The sequence below is a fragment of the Aulonocara stuartgranti genome (genome assembly GCF_965226115.1).
Source record: "Aulonocara stuartgranti genome assembly, chromosome: 20".
Classification (NCBI taxonomy): Eukaryota; Metazoa; Chordata; class Actinopteri; order Cichliformes; family Cichlidae; genus Aulonocara; species Aulonocara stuartgranti.
The window spans coordinates 267,156-286,932 of NC_138956.1; the positions used below are offsets into that span (position 1 = coordinate 267,156).

The following is a 19,777-nucleotide window of genomic DNA, read 5'->3' on the forward strand; positions in this document are numbered from 1 at the left end:
AATATAGAAGGGACTGAGGCAGAAAGGGGAGAGCGGAGAGAATGCCATAGGCATCACTCTGAAGCCTCAGGATTTCATTTTTCTACACTAGAGAGCGATAAGCATGAGGAGGGAGGGTGGGGAGCACGAGAAAGAGGTGGTGAACAAGATGGAGTGCAAGAAAGAGGCCGATCAGGCAGAAAATGTCATCGGCTCGTGAATAGAAAAAGAGGATGACTGTACTGATATTCAACACCATCTCTGGACCCAGACAGTGATAGCAAGAAATCGGGAGGGAGAGATAAAGACAGATGGAGGGGGGAGAGAGATGGAGATTTCTATCATGTGAGAGGGAGGGGAGTAATAGCAAGGTGAAGGGAGGGAGCAGGAGCACTGACAACACTGATAGCGGCGCCAGAGGCAAGGAGGGACTGAACAGGAGAGGGAGTGGAAAGAAGGAGAGCAGCACAACAGCCTGAATAGAGTGCTGTGTTGAATAACAGTTGAAGGAGGACAAAGAGAAGAGATCTGCCACAGACGCAGAAAAACATCAGCAAAAAGAAGAAAAATGAACGCAAATGAAGAAGTCACAAAGGACAGAAGCAAAGGGAAGGTCTGGCTGTGTTTTCCTTGCTAGGAGCTGCAAGTTAAGTGCGTTGTGAGTCCTTGCACACAGTCCTTGTTTGCGGGCTTGTGTCCGGACGAAGGCAGATGATGACAGAACACCTGTTATTCTGAGATGGCAGATTGTAACAGTTTCTAGCTTGCACGTGTTGGACCGTCTCTGCAGCATTTTGCATACCTGCACAGTGTTTGACCTTCCTTAGTCAGCACGCAGAGAGCGACTGCAGAGAGGAAAAAGAAAGGAGAGGGAGGAGAGAAGGAACGTCTGCTAAGAAAAACACACAGGAAGAGGGAGAGTGTGTTAAAGTGGAGTAGCAGCCGAGGGAGTTGTTGGATTTTGATTAGTGTGCCTGTGCAGTCTGCACAATTCCTATAATGTCAGACCTGTTCTTTACTGCATGGGGCTCTTCTGGCAGTACAGAGGTAGCCTAAGGATTGGGTTTTTCCCAGGAAGCTTGGATCCTTAATCAGCTACTGCTACTCAAACCTGGGTGCCACCTACACGGTTTGATTGGGCTCCAGGACTTAACTGAAGTGGATTTTTTTAATGAAATGTTTATTTGCATTATTAAATGCACCTTCAAATGTTAGTGCTTTAAACCCACTGGAGCAATGGATATGGCAGACAATCTGCAAGGATGCTCTGCCCGTGTTCCCAGAGTCGGAGACCTTAAAACGGGGGAGGTTAGAACGGGAGAGGGGGTAAGAATGGTGGAGAGAGACACCCCACTGAGGCTGTCACCTTTCCGTATGCTTCGAGTGCTCGACTCATGCCGGCCTCCAGGAAACCGCATTGGTGAGTCTCATCACTGTCATCGTCTTCAAGAAGCTCATCTACATCCTGACTTTATCCACTGATCAGATTGTTGTTACAATATAGAGTTTGGATTTAGGTAGAAGGCACATTTTTGTGGCAAACATCAATACATGCTGTCTGTATACTTTTATTTGACTTTGTAGGACATTAATGTTAGTAGCTCGATCAAGCATGTTCCAGGTTTTTACTTTATACTTAGACACAGATTTATGCAAGTAGAATCTGTTCATCATACATGTTTGAACATCTTTAACCTATTACTGTGAAAATATGATTTGCTTTGCATGCCTGCTTAACTTGCAACATGTTGGCCCCAAGCAACATGCTTATCTACAGGGATTCTATGAGCTCCTTAGAGAAGTGAAGAGTTCGACAAGTTCTTCTTTTGAATTTTTATTCATTTACTTGTCAGCACAATGACCGCAGTATCTTTGTTCGTGCTGCTCTGGACAAATTCAAAAAGCACGATGTCCTGTGCTTTAAAAGGAGTTTGAGAACTTTTCACCTGAGAGCATGAAAGAGAAGTGAAAGGATTCAGTTCAAAGCCAAAGCCTGTGGTATTATTATTATTATTGGGTAATGTGGATGTGGACGGTGGCTACGAATACCGCCTGTTTCCCCCTTGAGCAATGTACTGAATTCAATGTGTGGCTTTGCCGAGTGAGGGCTTATGTGAAAAAATCCCAATGCTATTCCATGAAGGGCTTTTCAAGTAAGTCTTCCTTTACTTCTTTTGATATTCTTTCCCCTGGATTTTTCTTTATTTTTGACGTGTTGCTATCATGTGCTGGAGATGGATTTTCAACTAAGTAGTATTTGCAGAGCAGAGTGAAGTAAGGACACTCCTAAAAGTAGCCCACTCCCTCCTCTAGACAAACTAGCAGGGAGTCAGCAACCCTAACTAGGCCAGCTTGGCTCCATGTGGGGAGGCAGTGGTAGCTTGTGACATTTACTGTCTGCTCTTAGGCGTCTATGGGAAAGGAAGAGAAAGAAACTGCAGAAGACTGAAAGAAATGTGACTAAGAGGAATGTTTAGGACAGAAAGTGTGAAGAATGTAACATAATGGTGTGATACTGGAATTAGAGCAGGGCGATATGGCCAAAAATATTTATCACGATATATATTTGAAAATTTGCGATAACGATATAACTGACGATATAATTGATGCGAGACAAAATACAACTCCACAACATTACTAGCGCAAAAAGACAACCTTCCATTTATTTTCACGTAAACAAGAAGCTGGTTTTTATGTACATTAAAGCTTTATAAAAATGTAACAGTGCAAATGCAAATTCCTTGCTGAAAGTTTAACCCAAAGGCATTTCCAGTAGAAATGGGCTGACATATCCTGAGCATAACCATGTATAATATCCACTGAAGTTAAAAAGAGGTGCTTTGCGACATTAAACTGCAGTGTGCAGTACGCATTTTTCGGACCATAAGGTACACGGGATTATAAGGCACATTAAGCGAAACAAAGCAGTCAGATAAATCAAACTTTATTAAACTCATTCTTCTTGCTTCCTCCACTTCTGTACCATTGATTCATTAATGTTGAATTCTCTGGCAGCTGCTCTATTCCCATGTTGTTGCAGTATATTAATGACTAACCTCGTATTGTGGATGGATTATCTCAGTTGTTCTCCTGACTGAAGTTTGGTCCGTTTACAGCATCCTGCCATGCGATTGCATTTGTCTCTAACCATGAGGAACCTTCACGTTAACTTTTATAAGTGGAAAAGTGTAAGTGTTCGTCCTCCAGCTTCACTGTTTATGTTATGCTAACATAGCTGTGTCGCTAGCGATCACGTAGCACATCATTATATACCAGCTAGCCCAACTTCAGTAACCCTACAAACGTCACTGCTGTTTAGTTTCCTGTCTTCATTTATGTTGGAAGTGATAGCAGAGCTGTACGTTTGATTTTTTTCAGAAATCTCTCAGTCAGAACATGCTATATCATGCTTAGGTAACTAGCGAAACTAGCGAGCTAACTTCCGCTAGCTTCCTGCTAACTTCTAACTCCGTTAAATGTAATAACTTTTGTTTTCATGGATGCCTGGAAGTTAAACTTTATAGTTACACCTGGTAAAGCAGCAATGCTGATCGTTTTATTAAAGATCAAAGAATTTAGACAGTTTTCAACTCTCAGTGATGCTGCAGTGTTGTTTGACCTGAAGTCAAATATACGGAGTTTGGGACCCAGATTACTCCCAGATTTAAGAGCATCTTAGTCCGACAAATACGACAATAACAACGGCCGCTTGCATGTTCTGCAAAAAAATGTGCTTTGTTGTGTATCTGACGGACAAACACCAAACCAGTTCCACATCACGGAAGTTGCACCATTTTTACAAACCAACAATCGGCCATGTGCGTATGAAAACAAAGGCACTGCGCATGCGCGTTTTACTCCCATTCTATTGCGATATTTCATTTTCCTATCGTTGCCTAACATTATACCGGTATTACCATGAACGGTATAATATGGCCCAGCCCTAACTGGAATTTTATTTCCCTGGTCAGATCATCCTGTTTCATCTACCCACATCTGCTGTTTACATAAAGACACAAGATCGGGACCTCTCAGAAAGTGAGAAAGACATTTGATACTCATGATCAGTGATGCTTACTCATCATGCGTGTGGTTGTGCGTGTATCTGTCAGTAGATATCCCGGATCAGTTTCTCCAGCCTGTGGTGTCACTTACCTTCAGTGTAATGTTTCACCATCTTGGTTGTGAGGGTTAATTCCTGATTCCTGATGCGACAAAAGACATTTTCTTACAAAGGTATATCCATTCCCTGTATCCTTGTGCCTGTCTTTGAGGCTGCGCACTATACATCAGACTTGGAGGCCCACTAGATGCCTACATTTCAGCAATAGCTGTCTAGATATTGTGTCTAGGTCATGCAACAGTATGGCTGTTTGTCTCTGTACCACCACCTCATCACTGTAGGAGGTTAGGTTAACAAGCCTTTAGAACTTTTATAGAACCTGAAAATTAAATTTAAACTCTCGAGAGCAAGAATCACTGTGTAATTGACTTACAGAAGGTATAATTTCACACTATAGGTATCATTCAGCTTTTAGGTTAATGGGAAACTACAGAGTCAGAGGATTATTTTTAACGCTATGCCCTCTTATTAATTTGATAAAGACTGAATAAAGACCAATTTAAACCAGTTTTAGAAGTACTTATCTGTGCTTTTTTCTATGTTTTCCATCTTTTCAAATATTTTTTGGTCCAGAGACCAGCCTGTTTCAAATCCTAGAATAAGCCTCAGATGTTTCACAGCTGACAGACAGCACACTGTAATAAATAGCTTTACCTAACCGGCCCTCAGTTGTTAAATCCCACAACTGAGGTGTTGCAGTCACTCTGGGGACTCATTTTTCTTTCCACTTCATCAGCTCTTCCAACCAAAACCATCCACCCCACTGTCTCCTAATCTTCCCTCGATTTGTCTGTGCTCTGCTGTTGGGAGCTGATGTTTTATGGGTAAACGGTACATGATTGTAAGGTGTGAGCTTGCAACTGCACTCAGCCTACTTCAGTTTCATGAAAAAAGTTATCTTTACCAAAACAAACACCAGGGAGACCCCCCCCCCCCCCCCCACACACACACACACGTACTGTGTGTGCTGTACATGACCCAGACAAAGAGAGAGCCCTCCACCCTTCCCCCACATTTACTCACAAACTCACACATCACTGAAGTAGACAGTCCTGTCTGCTGCACCGTGACTCATTAATCAGATGGATTCTGGGGCACATGAAGGTGTGTGGTGGTGGGAGGGTTGGCACACAGAGATGGCAGCTCCTATTGCACGCAGGGTAATATTGATCTCGTACTTACTCATCTTACCAATACCATTTTATACACTTGTTTTACACCCCTGTGTGGCTTGATGGTATGATTCATCATTTGGGGGTTGGGGTCCTACTGTGTCATTCACATAATGGGTGAGTGAAATTTAAGACAGATGTTTTGTTTTCTTCTGATCCCATAGAGAGAGTAGTGAAATGAAATAGGGTGTCATTAAACACAATCTAAAAACCTGCGCGTAGGTATTTATGTCAAGGGACACCCCTTTAGCCTAGTGGGTAGGACATGCCGCCCTTGTACCAAAGGCATGTCGCATCTCCTGTCTCTCCCTGTTTTACTTTTTCTAAGACATAAATCCCTGAAAAAAGTCTCAAGTCTTTGCACGTTTGTGTTTCACAGGCATTGTCCATGAAAATGTGAAGATGGGTTCAGATGGGGAGAGTGACCAAGCATCCGGCACGTCCTCTGATGAGGTTCAGAGTCCAGTGAGGGTCCGTATGAGGAACAATCACCATCGGCGCATCTCTAATGAGGTATGATGATCTGGGACACGCCCACACACAAACACACACATACCTTTAGCCCGGGCGTACTGTACTCTTTGATCAAGAGGGAAAATGCACCTGCACTCAACATTATTAATTGAAATTCAATAGTGATGCCAAAGACTGTCTGAAATCATTCACTCCTTCACTATTCACCTCACAATATTAAGTAGATTTTATGTAGGAAACCATACCTTGTGGCTAATTTTAGAACTAAAATGATAAATTGGACAGGCCCAAATATCAGGATTGGCCTGTTGCTGATATACTGGTACTTTTTTTTGGTTGATAAATGACAAGAAAATACATAAAAAGAAATCCCAAGTTAGAAATTAGGCAAAGAAAGAGAATAATTTTCTGTCTGTGCTGTATGTAAAACCTAAACAAATAGAAAGGGGACATTTCTTATTTTTTGTTACTTTACACTTAGACCTTAGAAATAAGACCATTCCTTTGTCTTATTTCCTTGCATGTACACTTCTCAGTGGTAGCTGTCTCTCAGTTAGTATACACTATACACAGTGTATTATATGATAGACTGTATAAAGTGAATAGTGAACACGTGGCATTTATGTGGTACATTTAAAGGGATCTCTTATTCACCTTTTCAACCCCATATTTTTAACCTTCTTTACTTTTATTTATATATATATATATATTTATATACAACCCCCAGCATGCCCCTGCGGGCGGTTTATCCTTCAAGCTTGGGTCCTCTACCAGAGGCCTGGGAGCTTGAGGGTCCTGCGCAGTATCTTAGCTGTTCCCAGGACTGCGCTCTTCTGGACAGAGATCTCCGATGTTATTCCCGGGATCTGCTGGAGCCACTCGCCTAGTTTGGGAGTCACCGCACCTAGTGCTCCGATTACCACGGGGACCACCGTCACCTTCACCCACCACATCTTCTCGAGCTCTTCTCTGAGCCCTTGGTATTTCTCCAGCTTCTCGTGTTCCTTCTTCCTGATATTGCTGTCATTCGGAACTGCTACATCGATCACTACGGCCGTCTCCTTCTGTTTGTCTACCACCACTATGTCCGGTTGGTTAGCCACCACCATTTTGTCTGTCTGTATCTGGAAGTCCCACAGGATCTTAGCTCGGTCATTCTCCACCACCCTTGGGGGCATCTCCCATTTTGACCTCGGGACTTCCAGGTTATACTCGGCACAGATGTTCCTGTACACTATGCCGGCCACTTGGTTATGGCGTTCCATGTATGCCTTGCCTGCTAGCATCTTGCACCCTGCTGTTATGTGCCGGATTGTCTCTGGGGCATCTTTACACAGCCTGCACCTAGGGTCTTGCCTGGTGTGATAGACCCCAGCCTCTATGGATCTTGTACTCAGAGCTTGTTCTTGTGCTGCCATGATTAGTGCCTCTGTGCTGTCTTTCAGTCCAGCTTTGTCCAGCCACTGGTAGGATTTCTGGATATCAGCCACCTCCTCTATCTGCCGGTGGTACATACCGTGCAGGGCCCTGTCCTTCCACGATGGTTCCTCGTCTCCCTCCTCTTTCTTGGGTTTCTGCTGCCTGAGGTATTCACTGAGCACTCGGTCAGTTGGGGCCATCTTCCCAATGTATTCGTGGATGTTCATGTCTCATCCTGGACTGTGGTGCTGACACTCACCAGTCCCTGGCCCCCTTCCTTCTGCTTAGCGTACAGCCTCAGGGTGCTGGACTTGGGGTGAAACCCTCCATGCATGGTAAGGAGCTTTCTTGTCTTTATGTCAGTGGCTTCTATCTCCTCCTTTGGCCAGCCTATTACCCCAGCAGGGTACCTGATCACGGGCAGGGCGTAGGTGTTGATGGCCCGGATCTTGTTCTTACCATTCAGCTGACTCCTCAGGACTTGCCTGACCCTCTGCAGGTACTTGGTGGTTGCAGCCTTTCTAGTGGCCTCTTCATGGTTCCCATTTGCCTGCGGGATCCCCAGGTACTTGTAACTGTCCTCTATGTCTGCAATGTTGCCTTCTGGTAGTTCAATCCCCTCAGTTCTGACTACCTTCCCTCTCTTTGTTACCATCCGACTACACTTCTCCAGTCCGAACGACATTCCAATGTCATTGCTGTATAGCCTGGTAGTGTGGATCAGTGAATCGATGTCTCGTTCACTCTTGGCATACAGCTTGATGTCATCCATGTACAGGAGGTGGCTGACAACTGCTCCATTCCGTAGTCGGTATCCGTAGCCAGTCTTGTTAATGATCTCACCGAGGGGGTTCAGGCCTATGCAGAACAGCAGTGGGGACAGAGCATCTCCTTGGTAGATCCCGCACTTGATGGTGACTTGTGCTATGGGCTTGGAGTTGGCCTCTAGTGTTGTACACCACATCCCCATTGAGTTCCTGATGAAGGCTCTTAGGGTCCTGTTGATCTTGTACAATTCTAAGCATTCCAGTATCCAGCTGTGGGGCACTGAGTCATAGGCCTTCTTGTAATCAATCCAGGCAGTGCACAGGTTGGTCAGTCTGGTCTTGCAGTCTCGGCTGACTGTTCTGTCTACCAGTAGCTGGTGTTTTGCGCCTCTGGTATTCTTGCCAATTCCTTTCTGTGTCCCGCTCATGTATTGACCCATGTGCCTGTTCATCTTAACCGATATGATGCCTGACAGGAGCTTCCATGTAGTACTGAGGCAGGTTATTGGTCGGTAGTTGGATGGGACCGGTCCCTTCTTGGGGTCCTTGGGGATCAGGACCGTTCGACCTTCGGTTAGCCATTCCGGGTGTCTCTCGTTAACTAGCAGCTGGTTCATTTGTGCTGCCAAACGCTCGTGGAGTGCAGTCAGCTTCTTCAGCCAGTAGGCGTGAACCATGTCGGGCCCTGGTGCTGTCCAACTCTTCATACTGGAGACCCTTTCTTGGATATCTGCCACTGTGATGGTTACTGGACCCTGTTCAGGGAGGTCGCTATGGTCTGCCCTCAGATCCACTAGCCACTGAGCATTGCCGTTATGGGTTGCGTCCTTCTCCCATATGCTCTTCCAGTATTGCTCCAGCCTTGGTGGTGCTGTTCTCTTATTGTTCCCTTGCCACTGAGAGTACACTTTTGCTCTGTGGAGAACAGCTGGTTTATTCTCCTGCCTTCTATCTCTCTGGTGTACCTCCTCAAGCGGCTGGCCAAGGCTGTGAGTCTTTGCTTGGCAGTTTCCAAGGCCTCAGGTATGGACAGTTTGCTGTATTTCTTATGCACCTTCTTTGCCGCACCTTTCTGCAACTCCGTTAGTTGGCTAACCTCCCTCCGTGCTACTTTGATCTTGCCCTCTAGCCTCCTTCTTCATGGAGGGTACTGCCCCTTGTGGCTGTTCAACTTGTAGCCAAGCATCTCACTGATCACTGCTGCTGTATTGTAGATCAGCTTGTTAGTGTCGGTAATCGTGGTTGTAGGTATCGTCCGTAGTGCTGCATTAACATCATCTAGCAGACCTTCTGAGGGTACTTCACGTAATCTTGGTAACCGGCTACGGGGGATCCAGGTTTCAAGCTTGGCCATGATCCTATTTTTCAGGTCAGTTGCTCTCGCACTCAACGATCCTTCTCCTATCGCACTTGGGGCTATGTACCCAATCTCGGGTAGGGGTGATGATATCTCCCCCCTGACCTGGCGTCCTGACTCCTCCTTGCCGTAGCATTTATGTTGTACCTCGTCAATCTCTAGCTGTGATAGCAGTCGCTTCTTTCGAATGTTGGAACACTGAGCTACTAGTTGTTTCGCCGTCATTGTGGATGTTGGGTATCAAAGAGAATATATATATATATGTATATATATATATATATATCCATATAACAGCTAAGATACTGCGCAGGACCCTCAAGCTCCCAGGCCTCTGGTAGAGGACCCGAGCTTGAAGGATAAACCGCCCGCAGGGGCGTGCTGGGTGTTTTTATATATATATATATATATATATATATATATATATATATATATATATATATATATATATATATATATATATATATATATATATATATATATATATATATATATATATATAGTAATTACGGATGTGTTTGTATGTGTATTTAAGTATTTGTGCGTTAAGTATTTGTGTACTGTATGTATTCAGTGACCTCAATATTTTAAATTTTGAACATCTATTATTGCAACTGCACATTTATGAGAGAAAAATATAGCAGGCTCTTTTTATTTTCACTAACTTGTGTGTATATGCGAGTGCACCTGTGCTATCTGACAGATAGTGTTGCTGTTTGCTGCTGAATCTCTGAGTGCCGTCATGTCTCGGTCAGGCTGCGTGTGTCCGTTTGAAGGAGCTGCAGAGTGTTGAGCACAGCAGTATTACGGGAAATGCCTCTAGATACAGAGCCTCTCACTGCTGTGAGCAGTGGATGGGACTAATTTAGACCATGTTTACGAGAGAGAGAGAAAGAAAGAGAAGGAGATGGATTGGCAGTGTGGGAGAGGAAAATGTTGGGGTGAGAGTAATTACATATGTCGGTGTAATTATTGCAATGACAAAGAAAAGGGAGATCCAGGGGAATAGGGCTCAGGAGATGATAAGAGAGAAAGTAAAGAAGAGATGGAGGACAAAATGATGGCAGGAGAGAACAAAAAAACAATGTTTTCTCTGTGCCACCCCCTCCATTCACCCCTTCCCCCCATCTGCCTTTCTCCCCTCAGGAATCTGTCTATTCCTCTTTTCCTCTGCTCCTGCATCCCCCTCCTCCAACCCTTCCCCCCCCCCCCCCCCACTTCTTTTCCTAAGTATGTGGATGGCACTCTACCACAGTGCCAGCCCTCTCTCACTCTATTTCTCTCTCTCTCTCTCTCAGTGTGTGCAGTCATGTATCAGGTTAGAGACATGCATCGTTGAAAGCGCATGTGTGTGAGTGCATAGAAAAACACATATAAGGAGGACAATGAGGGAGCTACTAGAGCTGTTCTGCATTGTGAGTACGGGGGCACACATGTTTTGTTTTGTATTTAGATCTTTATTCAGTCTCTACCAGTGAATAAGAGGGCAGGAGTGGCTGTGTTTGTGAACTTTTGTCTATTGTTACGCCTTTGAAAGACAGTGTGGACAGTGAATTTTGTGTGAAAGACTTTTGTTGTGATCACGAGGTGTCACTTTCATTATAAATTGCATAAAATATCAAATGTTTTGCTTGATGAAATTTGCAGTCATTTGTATTTATATGTCTAACACTACCGTATATATGGTGTTGTAGTGCTTACACGTATTCTTCTCTTTTATGATTCCAATTTTAAGTTGAGCTTACAAATGTGCTAACTACAGCTAGGAGGCATTTCTGTGCAAGCGACTGTGGCTCACGTTTACATTGTCTCACATATACTGCTAAAACATGCAGAGCGTTGCTTTAGGATTCGTCAGTTGTCGCCATCCATATAGTTTATATATACTTTTTTCATGTGACATGCATGTTGTGATGTCAGCCAGTCAGCTCAGATAAAACTATTAAAGGCATACAGTACCTCTACATCTCATCTTCAGGCATATACACACTTTAATATCCTCCTATTGCACGGTTACATGTAAACAAACGTATCACTACATATTCACACTGAGGACACACACTTGAGGGGTGTTTTGACTGGGTCACCTAACTACTGCTGCCATGGAAACAATGTGTGACTGGCACCTTGCCGGTGATCGTGTCACAGAAATTTGCATTCCAGCAAAGACTGGAAGGTGAAAGTTCTTGCAGTGGCTAGAAGCTGTTAACAACACTGACTCAAATATATGATGATGTTTAATTCCTAAAATTGTGTCTAAAATGTGATCGTCTAAAGCTAAACACTTCCAGAGGGAGAGGCTGCACTTAGCAATTGAAGTCAAAAAGAACTACAACATGAATTAATTAGCAAAAAAAGTAAAAGATAAAAATATCAAGCGTGCTTTCATTTTGAAAGAAATGCAGATCAGCCTGGAGCCTATCCCAGTTGTCATTCATCTTGAAGAGAGACACTCATTTGCATTTACATTCACACCTATGGGCAATTTAGACCCCACTATTGGCATGTCTTTGGTCTGTGGGAGGAAGCCGGAGTACCCGGAGAGAACCCAAGCAGACATGGGGAAAACATGCAAACTCAATGCTAATAGTGCATTATGAAAATGTAGCCAAAACTAGCCAGTAACTAGCTGGAATTTATCCTGATCATGTGGTGGTCTTGCACTGGCATCTTATTCAGCCATAGCGAGTATAGGTGTTATCCACATCATCATTCGTCAGTCATTCACAGCAGCAGATGGCACCTGTTAACCAAAGGTCTGCTCTCATTTGACAAACTCGCAGCCAGGAGAGACAGATGGAGCAAGCTGCTTGTGAGTAGACAAGCAACCAATAATATTTAAAAAGAAAAAAAGCTTTGATTTGATACCAGATCATAATGGTTAATTAAGGTGAAGTAATAACAAGCTGATAAATGATGAAGGAACGAGATTTATTTATTTGTAAATCTTTTTTTGTGACATATCATACCAAACCAAATTTAAAAGGTACGGAATTTCCTGAATATTTCAGGACTAATGTCTTTATAGTATAATTGTAAATGGAAAAAGGTTTTTAATATTGAAAATCATGTTTCAGTTTCTTCATGTCTCCTTTTGTTTATTTGTTCTTCTCTTTTAGGACATAAACAAACGTTTGTCTCTCCCAGCTGATATCAGGCTACCAGAGGGCTACTTGGAGAAGTTTGCCATGAACAGCCCGCCCTTTGACAAACCCATGAGCCGCAGGCTACGGCGCGCATCATTGGTCAGTACTTAATTTATCTGTGTGCACATTTGCATCTATATATATGTGTGCAAAGCAGTTGAAGCTAGTCTCTGATGTCATTTTGTCATTTTATCTGGGTGTGTGCTTGCCCTTTTTCATGCTGCTTTGTGTAGAAACAAAAGTAATGTAAGCTTTCAATGCCATTGTACACTACTTAAATGCTTGACCAGGACCATTATTGTCTAAAACGCACACACAGAGCAACGACACAAACATAGACTCACTTTAAACACACACTGGGCTATGCTATAGTGCTTACAATGCCTCAGTAGGGGCATGAATGATAGATTCTGAATTATGCATACAGGCCAAGAGCATTATGGGTATGAATTGGGGTCTGGCAGTGAGAGGAGGGGTTGTTCGGGAAAGAAATAGGCTTGTATTCATGAATATGCAGCATGTCCTTTAATTGTTGAAGTGCCCTTGCTCTGTCACTTGGTTTTTATTTTGGTCACACTTTTTTTTTCCAAATTACGGTTTTGTTTCTGCCATCGCTCCAACTTTCAAGTTTCCTGTTATACATTATTGTGCCCTTTGTTTCACTCCACCCACAGGCTTGCGTAATTTTAAAGGGAATTCAGTGTACTTAGTCAATGCATTACATTAAACAAGATTACTGAAAGCCTGATATTCTTTGGGAAAATATGAAGGACTCATCCTCCATCAACCGTTTTTGCTGTTATTATCAAACAGGTCCATTTGCCGGCCTCAATCTCTCTGCTTGAAGCAACTTAATGACGTAGCTTTTCTGCAGGAGGCTCACAGACTTGAAAGCAAAGAGTCTCTGAGGGGAAGTATATGGTATAGGGTGGAGCAGAAGAAGAGGATAGTCATATATATTAGATGTATAGTGTGCGTTTTGTTGGGTTTGCCCAGCTGTGTGGAGCTGTGTATTGTTGGAGTTGTTGTATGTGTGTGATGTAATAGATCAATCAATAATTCAGCAGAAGTGTCAGTCTCATCTGCTGCAGCTCCTCTCCTGACTGGGATTACACCCCAGGACACCTTGGGATGAGCTAGAGAGCACGGAAGAGAAAGGAAATGTACAAAAGGAGATGGAAAGAGAGGACTAAAAGGGCTTGAATGATAAGATGTCAGGTTTAAAAAGGGCATGGATAACTGAAAAATGCTAAGCAAATGTAAGTAAAGACAAATGGAAACATTAGTGCCACTCTGTAGCTGGATTTAGGTTTTATACCAGGAAAACAAGGTTTTGATTGATCCCGAGCACTCTGCCGAGCTTGCAGCCCATGTATTCAGAAGATGCATCACAGCCAGACTGTTTTTGTTCTATTAGTCCTGGTCGTTCCTTTATATAGGGTAATGCATCCATGCAAAAGTGTGTTTCTGACCGTGCAGTAGTCTGAACATGGTTTGCACAGTATGTACGGTATTTAATTACTTTGAATTTGTGCTATGAAATGAATTAGCCTGCAGAAATTCCTCATTCACTGCTCATCTGCTCCTGAAATAGAATAGAATAGAATAGAATTCAACTTTATTGTCATTGCACATGCACAGGTACAGGGCAACGAAATGCAGTTTGCATCCATCCAGAAGTGCTTTAGTGATATAGATATATTACAATATATATTAGCAATAATATAGATATGTGAGTATATTACAGAAATGGGTCTATTATGGTATGTTATAATGTACACGGTATGAAGTATGTTGTGAATATTCTATAACTATAAGTATGTACAGGCTGTAGTGAGTACAAGCTAATAGTTTAAGTACATTTAAAAGGAGCTAAAGATGTTTAAAATAAATGGTTTCACAAGAGATTTAAGTTTAACTAGAGATTATCTAGTGAAGGAATCCCATTGGCTGCGATGACCCATGGGTACTCAATGGTGAGTGTCCTGAGTGCTTGTGGATTTTACTACACCTTTCTTGGTTCTCAGCCTTTATTTTTACTGTGGAGTTGTGATGCTATCAAGTCAAAATTTGTCCACAGACAGGCAAACAAACACCTCCCAAATTGCTTAAAAAAATTCCTTTGTGGTATTTCCTGTTGCAACAAGCAATACCAGTTATCCTGTTATGTTTGGAAAAAATGTTTCTGAGAAAACTGATGTAATAGCCTCGGGGCTGCCTGTGCGCTTGTCATATGTTACGGTAATGTAGATCATGTTTCCGGTATTCCATCGCAGACTCTGAAATCACGTGTTTTGAGCGTCGAATTGTTGCCAGTGTAATGCAAGTGAAGTCGGTATCAGTTTTCGCTCATGGCTGTTGCACATTGGTAATCAATTATTCACAGCAGTCTAGTGAAACTCAGTGTTCCATGGCACTGAGGAGCGAGATGTCATTTTATCTCGAAGCACAACACTTAATCATATTGTGCAGCACTCACTTCTTTCCACGAACCCGTTCAACCTTACAGCAACAGAACACTGAGCTAAAAAAACTTCAATGCCTATTATTATGTCCCTCTCTCTTTGCTCATGTTGTGTTTTCATTGTAAGTCACATATGATGTAACTGTCAACTGATGAAAGCCAAAAGGACTGCTAAGTATTGTGCAGTCCTTCGGTTTTCTTTTTTGTTGCTGTTGGCAGGTTTACATGAACATGGTGACAGTGCAAGCTGGTTTATTGGCCGATTGATTATAGTTCTGAGGAAGCTTCGTGTTAATGAATGGCCTCATCTTTCTTCCCACCTCTCATTTCCTGCCACCTCTTCTCTTCTCAGAAGGCTATCATTTTAGCTTTCCCACTGAATACTATAAATCCAGCCTCACTCTCAAACTTAAGCTTTCTTCTAGGTACCACATAAAGAAACTGTAATTACAAGTGAAATATGGATAATTCGTTTGATTTCTTTGTCAATAAATATCTTCTTGCAGACATTTCACATCCTACATTTTTTTGTACTATGAGTTCATCAGCCTGTGTTGCCCTGCAGCCTGAGACAAGGCACTTACACTCACATATTGTTTGGTTTTATCTTACTTCAGTTTTGTCACTAAAACTTGGCCTGACCTAGTTCTGCTGAGTAAGCTCGCTAGAGCGTTGGGAATGAAATGAACCTATTGCCATCAAAAGCATACGCAGGCGCACAAGCTCACACTTATGAAAAACATGGTAAGGCAGTCGGAGAGCACTGCTGCACACCGGTAGCAGAGAGGTGCGCCTTTCTGTGTGCACGCACTCCTTCACGAGGCAAGATTTATTATATGATTGTTATTATAGGGGTTAGCTGTGGGGGAGGTGGCAATAACGTCTTTGTGTGTGGGTGTTTTTTTGTGTTAGATTTACGTTTAAGCATAAAGTGTGTCTAAGTGTATGTAAATTCAAATTCAAATTCAAATTTTTATTTGTCACGTACACAGTCATACACAGTACGATATGTAGTGAAATGCTTGGACAACTGCTCGTGACCTAAAGAAAACAAAAAAGGAAAAGGCTATGAATAAGATAGGAAATAAATATGAAAAATTAAAAAGGGTAAATTTAACTAGGAAGGAATAAAATATAAATTAAGGTTAAAAATGAAATAACTGTACAACACAAATTAGAATGAAGGGTAAATTTAACTGGGAGAATAAGATAAAATATATAAATTAAAATTGAAAATAAAATAACTGTACAACAAAATACACAATATAGAACTATATAAGAATGTATGAAGAAATCTAAATATAAATAAATATATACACAATAACAGCAGCTGTACAAGTATTAACCGGAAATGAAGAATATAGTGACCAGTGTTGTGCAAAACCAAAGTCCAGAAAGTCCAGTGTGTGTGTAAGAACCATATGTGTGGGTCAGTACTGTGTGGTGGTGTGATTGAGAGACCGTATCGCCTGCGGGAAGAAGCTCCTCCTCAGTCTCTCTGTGTTGGTCTTCAGGGAGCGGAATCGCTTTCCTGACCTCAACAGAGAGAACAGTCTGTTGTTGGGATGGCTGAGGTCCTTCACGATCTTCCTGGCCTTGGTCCAGCACCGCCTGCTGTAGATTGAGTGCAGGTCAGGGAGCTCGGAGCGGATGGTGCGCTCAGCTGACCGCACAACCCTCTGTAGAGCTCGTCTGTCCTGCATGGTGCTGTTCCCGAACCAGGTTAAGATGTTTCCCGCCAGGATGCTCTCTATGGTGCACGAGTAAAAGTTCCTGAGCACCTTGGAGGGCAGTTGGAAGTCTCTCAAGCGTCTGAGGTGGTAGAGACGCTGTCGGGCCTTTTTCACCACGGTGTTGATGTGACAGGACCATGACAGGTCCTGCGTGATGTGAACTCCGAGGTATTTGAAGCTGTCCACTCTCTCCACTGGGCACTCGTTGATGACGGGGGTCTGGTAGTTCCTCTCCTGCTTAGTGCTGAAGTCCACTATCAGCTCCTTTGTCTTACTGACGTTTAGAAGGAGGTTGTTCCTCTGGCACCAGTTCTCCAGATTCCTAATCTCCTTCAGGTAGGCCGTCTCGTTGTTATCAGAGATCAGGCCCACCACGACGGTGTCGTCAGCAAACTTGATGATGGTGGTGGAGCTGGTAGTGGCCACGCAGTCATATGTGTACAGAGAGTACAGCAGGGGGCTCAGAACACACCCCTGGGGGGCTCCAGTGCTGAGTATTATAAAGTACATGCCCCTGCTTTACATAAAAGCTCATATATCTACTCTGATTGATGTGTTTCTTTCATCTTTTTTGTGAGTTTGAAGGGCTGAAATTGACATGTAACAAATAAAAGCACTGATTTAAATACACAAATAAGAATGTGTCAGTTAATTAACAACTTCTGCACATTTAAACTCCTGCTTACCCATGTCCACACTCACTTGTCTCAGTGTGTAAGTATGCCATCTTGTATCCGAGCTTATTCAGATGTGTTTTTTCTAGGCATGCCTTTAAAGACATCACATGCTTCAACAGCTAACTTGGTCACCGGAGACCCTCCCCCTCCCTCGCACACGCATACGTACATGCATTGGCCTGGGACTTTGTACGATTGTCACGATGGGACAGACTAAATTAAGAGGGTTGAGTGTGTTCATTATAATGAATGTAAAGGAAACGTCACACAATTAGACAAATTATTGAGGAAAAGTGAGAAACAAGTGACAGGCATAAACCCTGACAGACCTGTGGGCATCACAGCTTTATATAGCGACATCCATCCATAATTCATGACTTCAAAACCCAGGAGCCACATACATTATACAGCTAACCATGTATAACTGAGCTCAGGTTTATTTCAGTTATCACTCTGCAGTGTTTACCTTCCACATCTTTATAGTCTATAAAAATGTTTAGATATAAAAACGTAGTTGCCATATTTGATTATCTTTGCTACACTGACACCTTGTGGCCAAACAGTATATGTGCATCTGTAAATTACGTCACACCTTCCCAGTAATGACAGTTAAAGAACCTTTGAAGAGATGCAGATTTCTAGATAAATGTTGATATTTTTGTCCTTTTCCTTTTGAAAATATTATGTCTGCAGACTGTTGTTCAAGATGAATCACACTCAAAAATACAGAATAATCCTAAAAATTGCTCAAGCAGCCCTGTAATTTGTACACATTACAGGATAAAAAAAGGCCTGGTGACTCAGAAACCTGCAATTGTCGGAGAGATTTCAAAAGTAGTGAGGCTGACAGTTAAATTAAATATGATGCAGTATCCGATCAGGCTGTGCAAAAGCAAGATTTGACCTGTCATTGCCAGCCTCCTCAAACGCCTTCTCTCTGTCCTCCACAGTCTGAGATCGGCTTTGGGAAACTTGAAACCTACATCAAACTGGACAAACTAGGAGAGGTGAGGTCAATAAAGAGCCACCAGCAGAAGCAACGCAATGCAAACAAAGTGTTCATCCACTGTATTTTACTCATTCATTTACTGGTTTTTTTTTTACATCTCTGCAGGGGACCTATGCGACAGTATTTAAGGGGCGAAGTAAGTTAACAGATAACTTGGTCGCCCTGAAAGAGATCCGCCTAGAGCACGAGGAGGGCGCGCCCTGCACCGCTATCCGAGAAGGTACTGACAAACAGTTGTGATTTGGAAGCACACACCTCCAAAGTCAACATGGCACACTTGTACATACAGACAAAAACTTGACAAAGTGTCTTGTAGCGCCACGGGCTGTGACTGAAGTATGAGCCGTGTTACGTCTCACAGCTTGTCTCTGTTTGACTGACAGTGTCTAATCTGTCTTCTCCTCCAGTGTCTCTACTGAAAGACTTGAAGCACGCCAATATTGTCACTCTCCATGACATTATCCACACTGACAAGTGCCTAACACTCGTGTTTGAGTATCTGGTGAGTGTCACTTTGTTTTTAATGTGTGAGTTACATGAAACCAGAAACTACAGATAAGCACTTTCTTTCTTTCTCATCAGGAAAAAGACCTGAAGCAATATATGGACGACTGTGGGAGCATCATGAGCGTTCACAACGTTAAGGTAATCTAGAGTATTACAAGCGGTCAGTATTGAAAAATGGAAATGTGTCTGGTGGCTGATTGTGTTGTTTACATCCTCTTCTCTCCACATCAGATCTTCTTATTTCAGCTTTTAAGAGGTCTGGCGTACTGCCACAGGAGGAAGGTCCTCCATAGAGACCTGAAACCCCAGAACCTGCTCATCAATGAAAAAGGAGAGCTCAAACTGGCAGACTTTGGTATGTCACCTTTGTCATTAACTTAAAGGGCAGATAGTTTTGTATAATATGCTGAAAGTTCCTTTATTGCTTAGTTTTCTAAGGTTCTCACAAGCTAATTACTTAAAATATTATTTTTGTCTCATTTTGATTATTTCAGTTTTCAAAGATAGGCTCAAAAAACATGTGGACAAGGATACTTAAACGTGTGAAGTGGAGGAGGATGGATCAATCCTCCTCCAGTCCACATGTTTAAGTATTTTTACGCAACATGGATCCATCAGAGTGAGATAAGTGTGTGTGTGTTTTTTAGAACCCAGTAGCCTTTTATATACACCCTAACCCAAACAAGTACGAGTCCCACTAGCAACTCCTAAAGGTCATGCTACTCAAAACAACATAGTTTGGAGTAATTACCCAACACTCCCCTCCTTTGGTAAAAGTTGTAACATGATATTTCATTAATTCCATATCACTTCATATGGAAGCTAGCTTTATGCATGATCTTTTTTCAGGTATTGTGTATCTTATTTGTGCCTGATACTATTTTGCCTTTCTGTATTTTGAGTTTCTGTTCTCCTTAATGTATGTATTCATTATATTTAATGCATTTTTATGC

At 42.6% G+C, this 19,777-nt stretch overlaps 1 protein-coding gene across 6 annotated transcripts in view; it reads left to right on the forward strand.

The window, feature by feature from the left end:
• Positions 1 to 19,777, forward strand: part of LOC309696891 (cyclin-dependent kinase 17-like) — a 51,331-nt gene that overhangs the window by 22,055 nt on the left and 9,499 nt on the right. For 5 of the 6 annotated variants that reach the window (XM_082518398.1, XM_082518397.1, XM_082518395.1 and 2 more), the window contains 7 exons: positions 5,654 to 5,787; positions 12,408 to 12,533; positions 18,259 to 18,315; positions 18,423 to 18,537; positions 18,725 to 18,819; positions 18,900 to 18,962; positions 19,056 to 19,179. In XM_082518398.1, the coding sequence (XP_082374524.1) occupies positions 5,654 to 5,787; positions 12,408 to 12,533; positions 18,259 to 18,315; positions 18,423 to 18,537; positions 18,725 to 18,819; positions 18,900 to 18,962; positions 19,056 to 19,179 (714 nt within the window). Of the gene's footprint in view, positions 1 to 369; positions 1,400 to 5,653; positions 5,788 to 12,407; positions 12,534 to 18,258; positions 18,316 to 18,422; positions 18,538 to 18,724; positions 18,820 to 18,899; positions 18,963 to 19,055; positions 19,180 to 19,777 lie in introns of those variants that run through there. The other variant, XM_082518399.1, reaches the window with a different exon arrangement.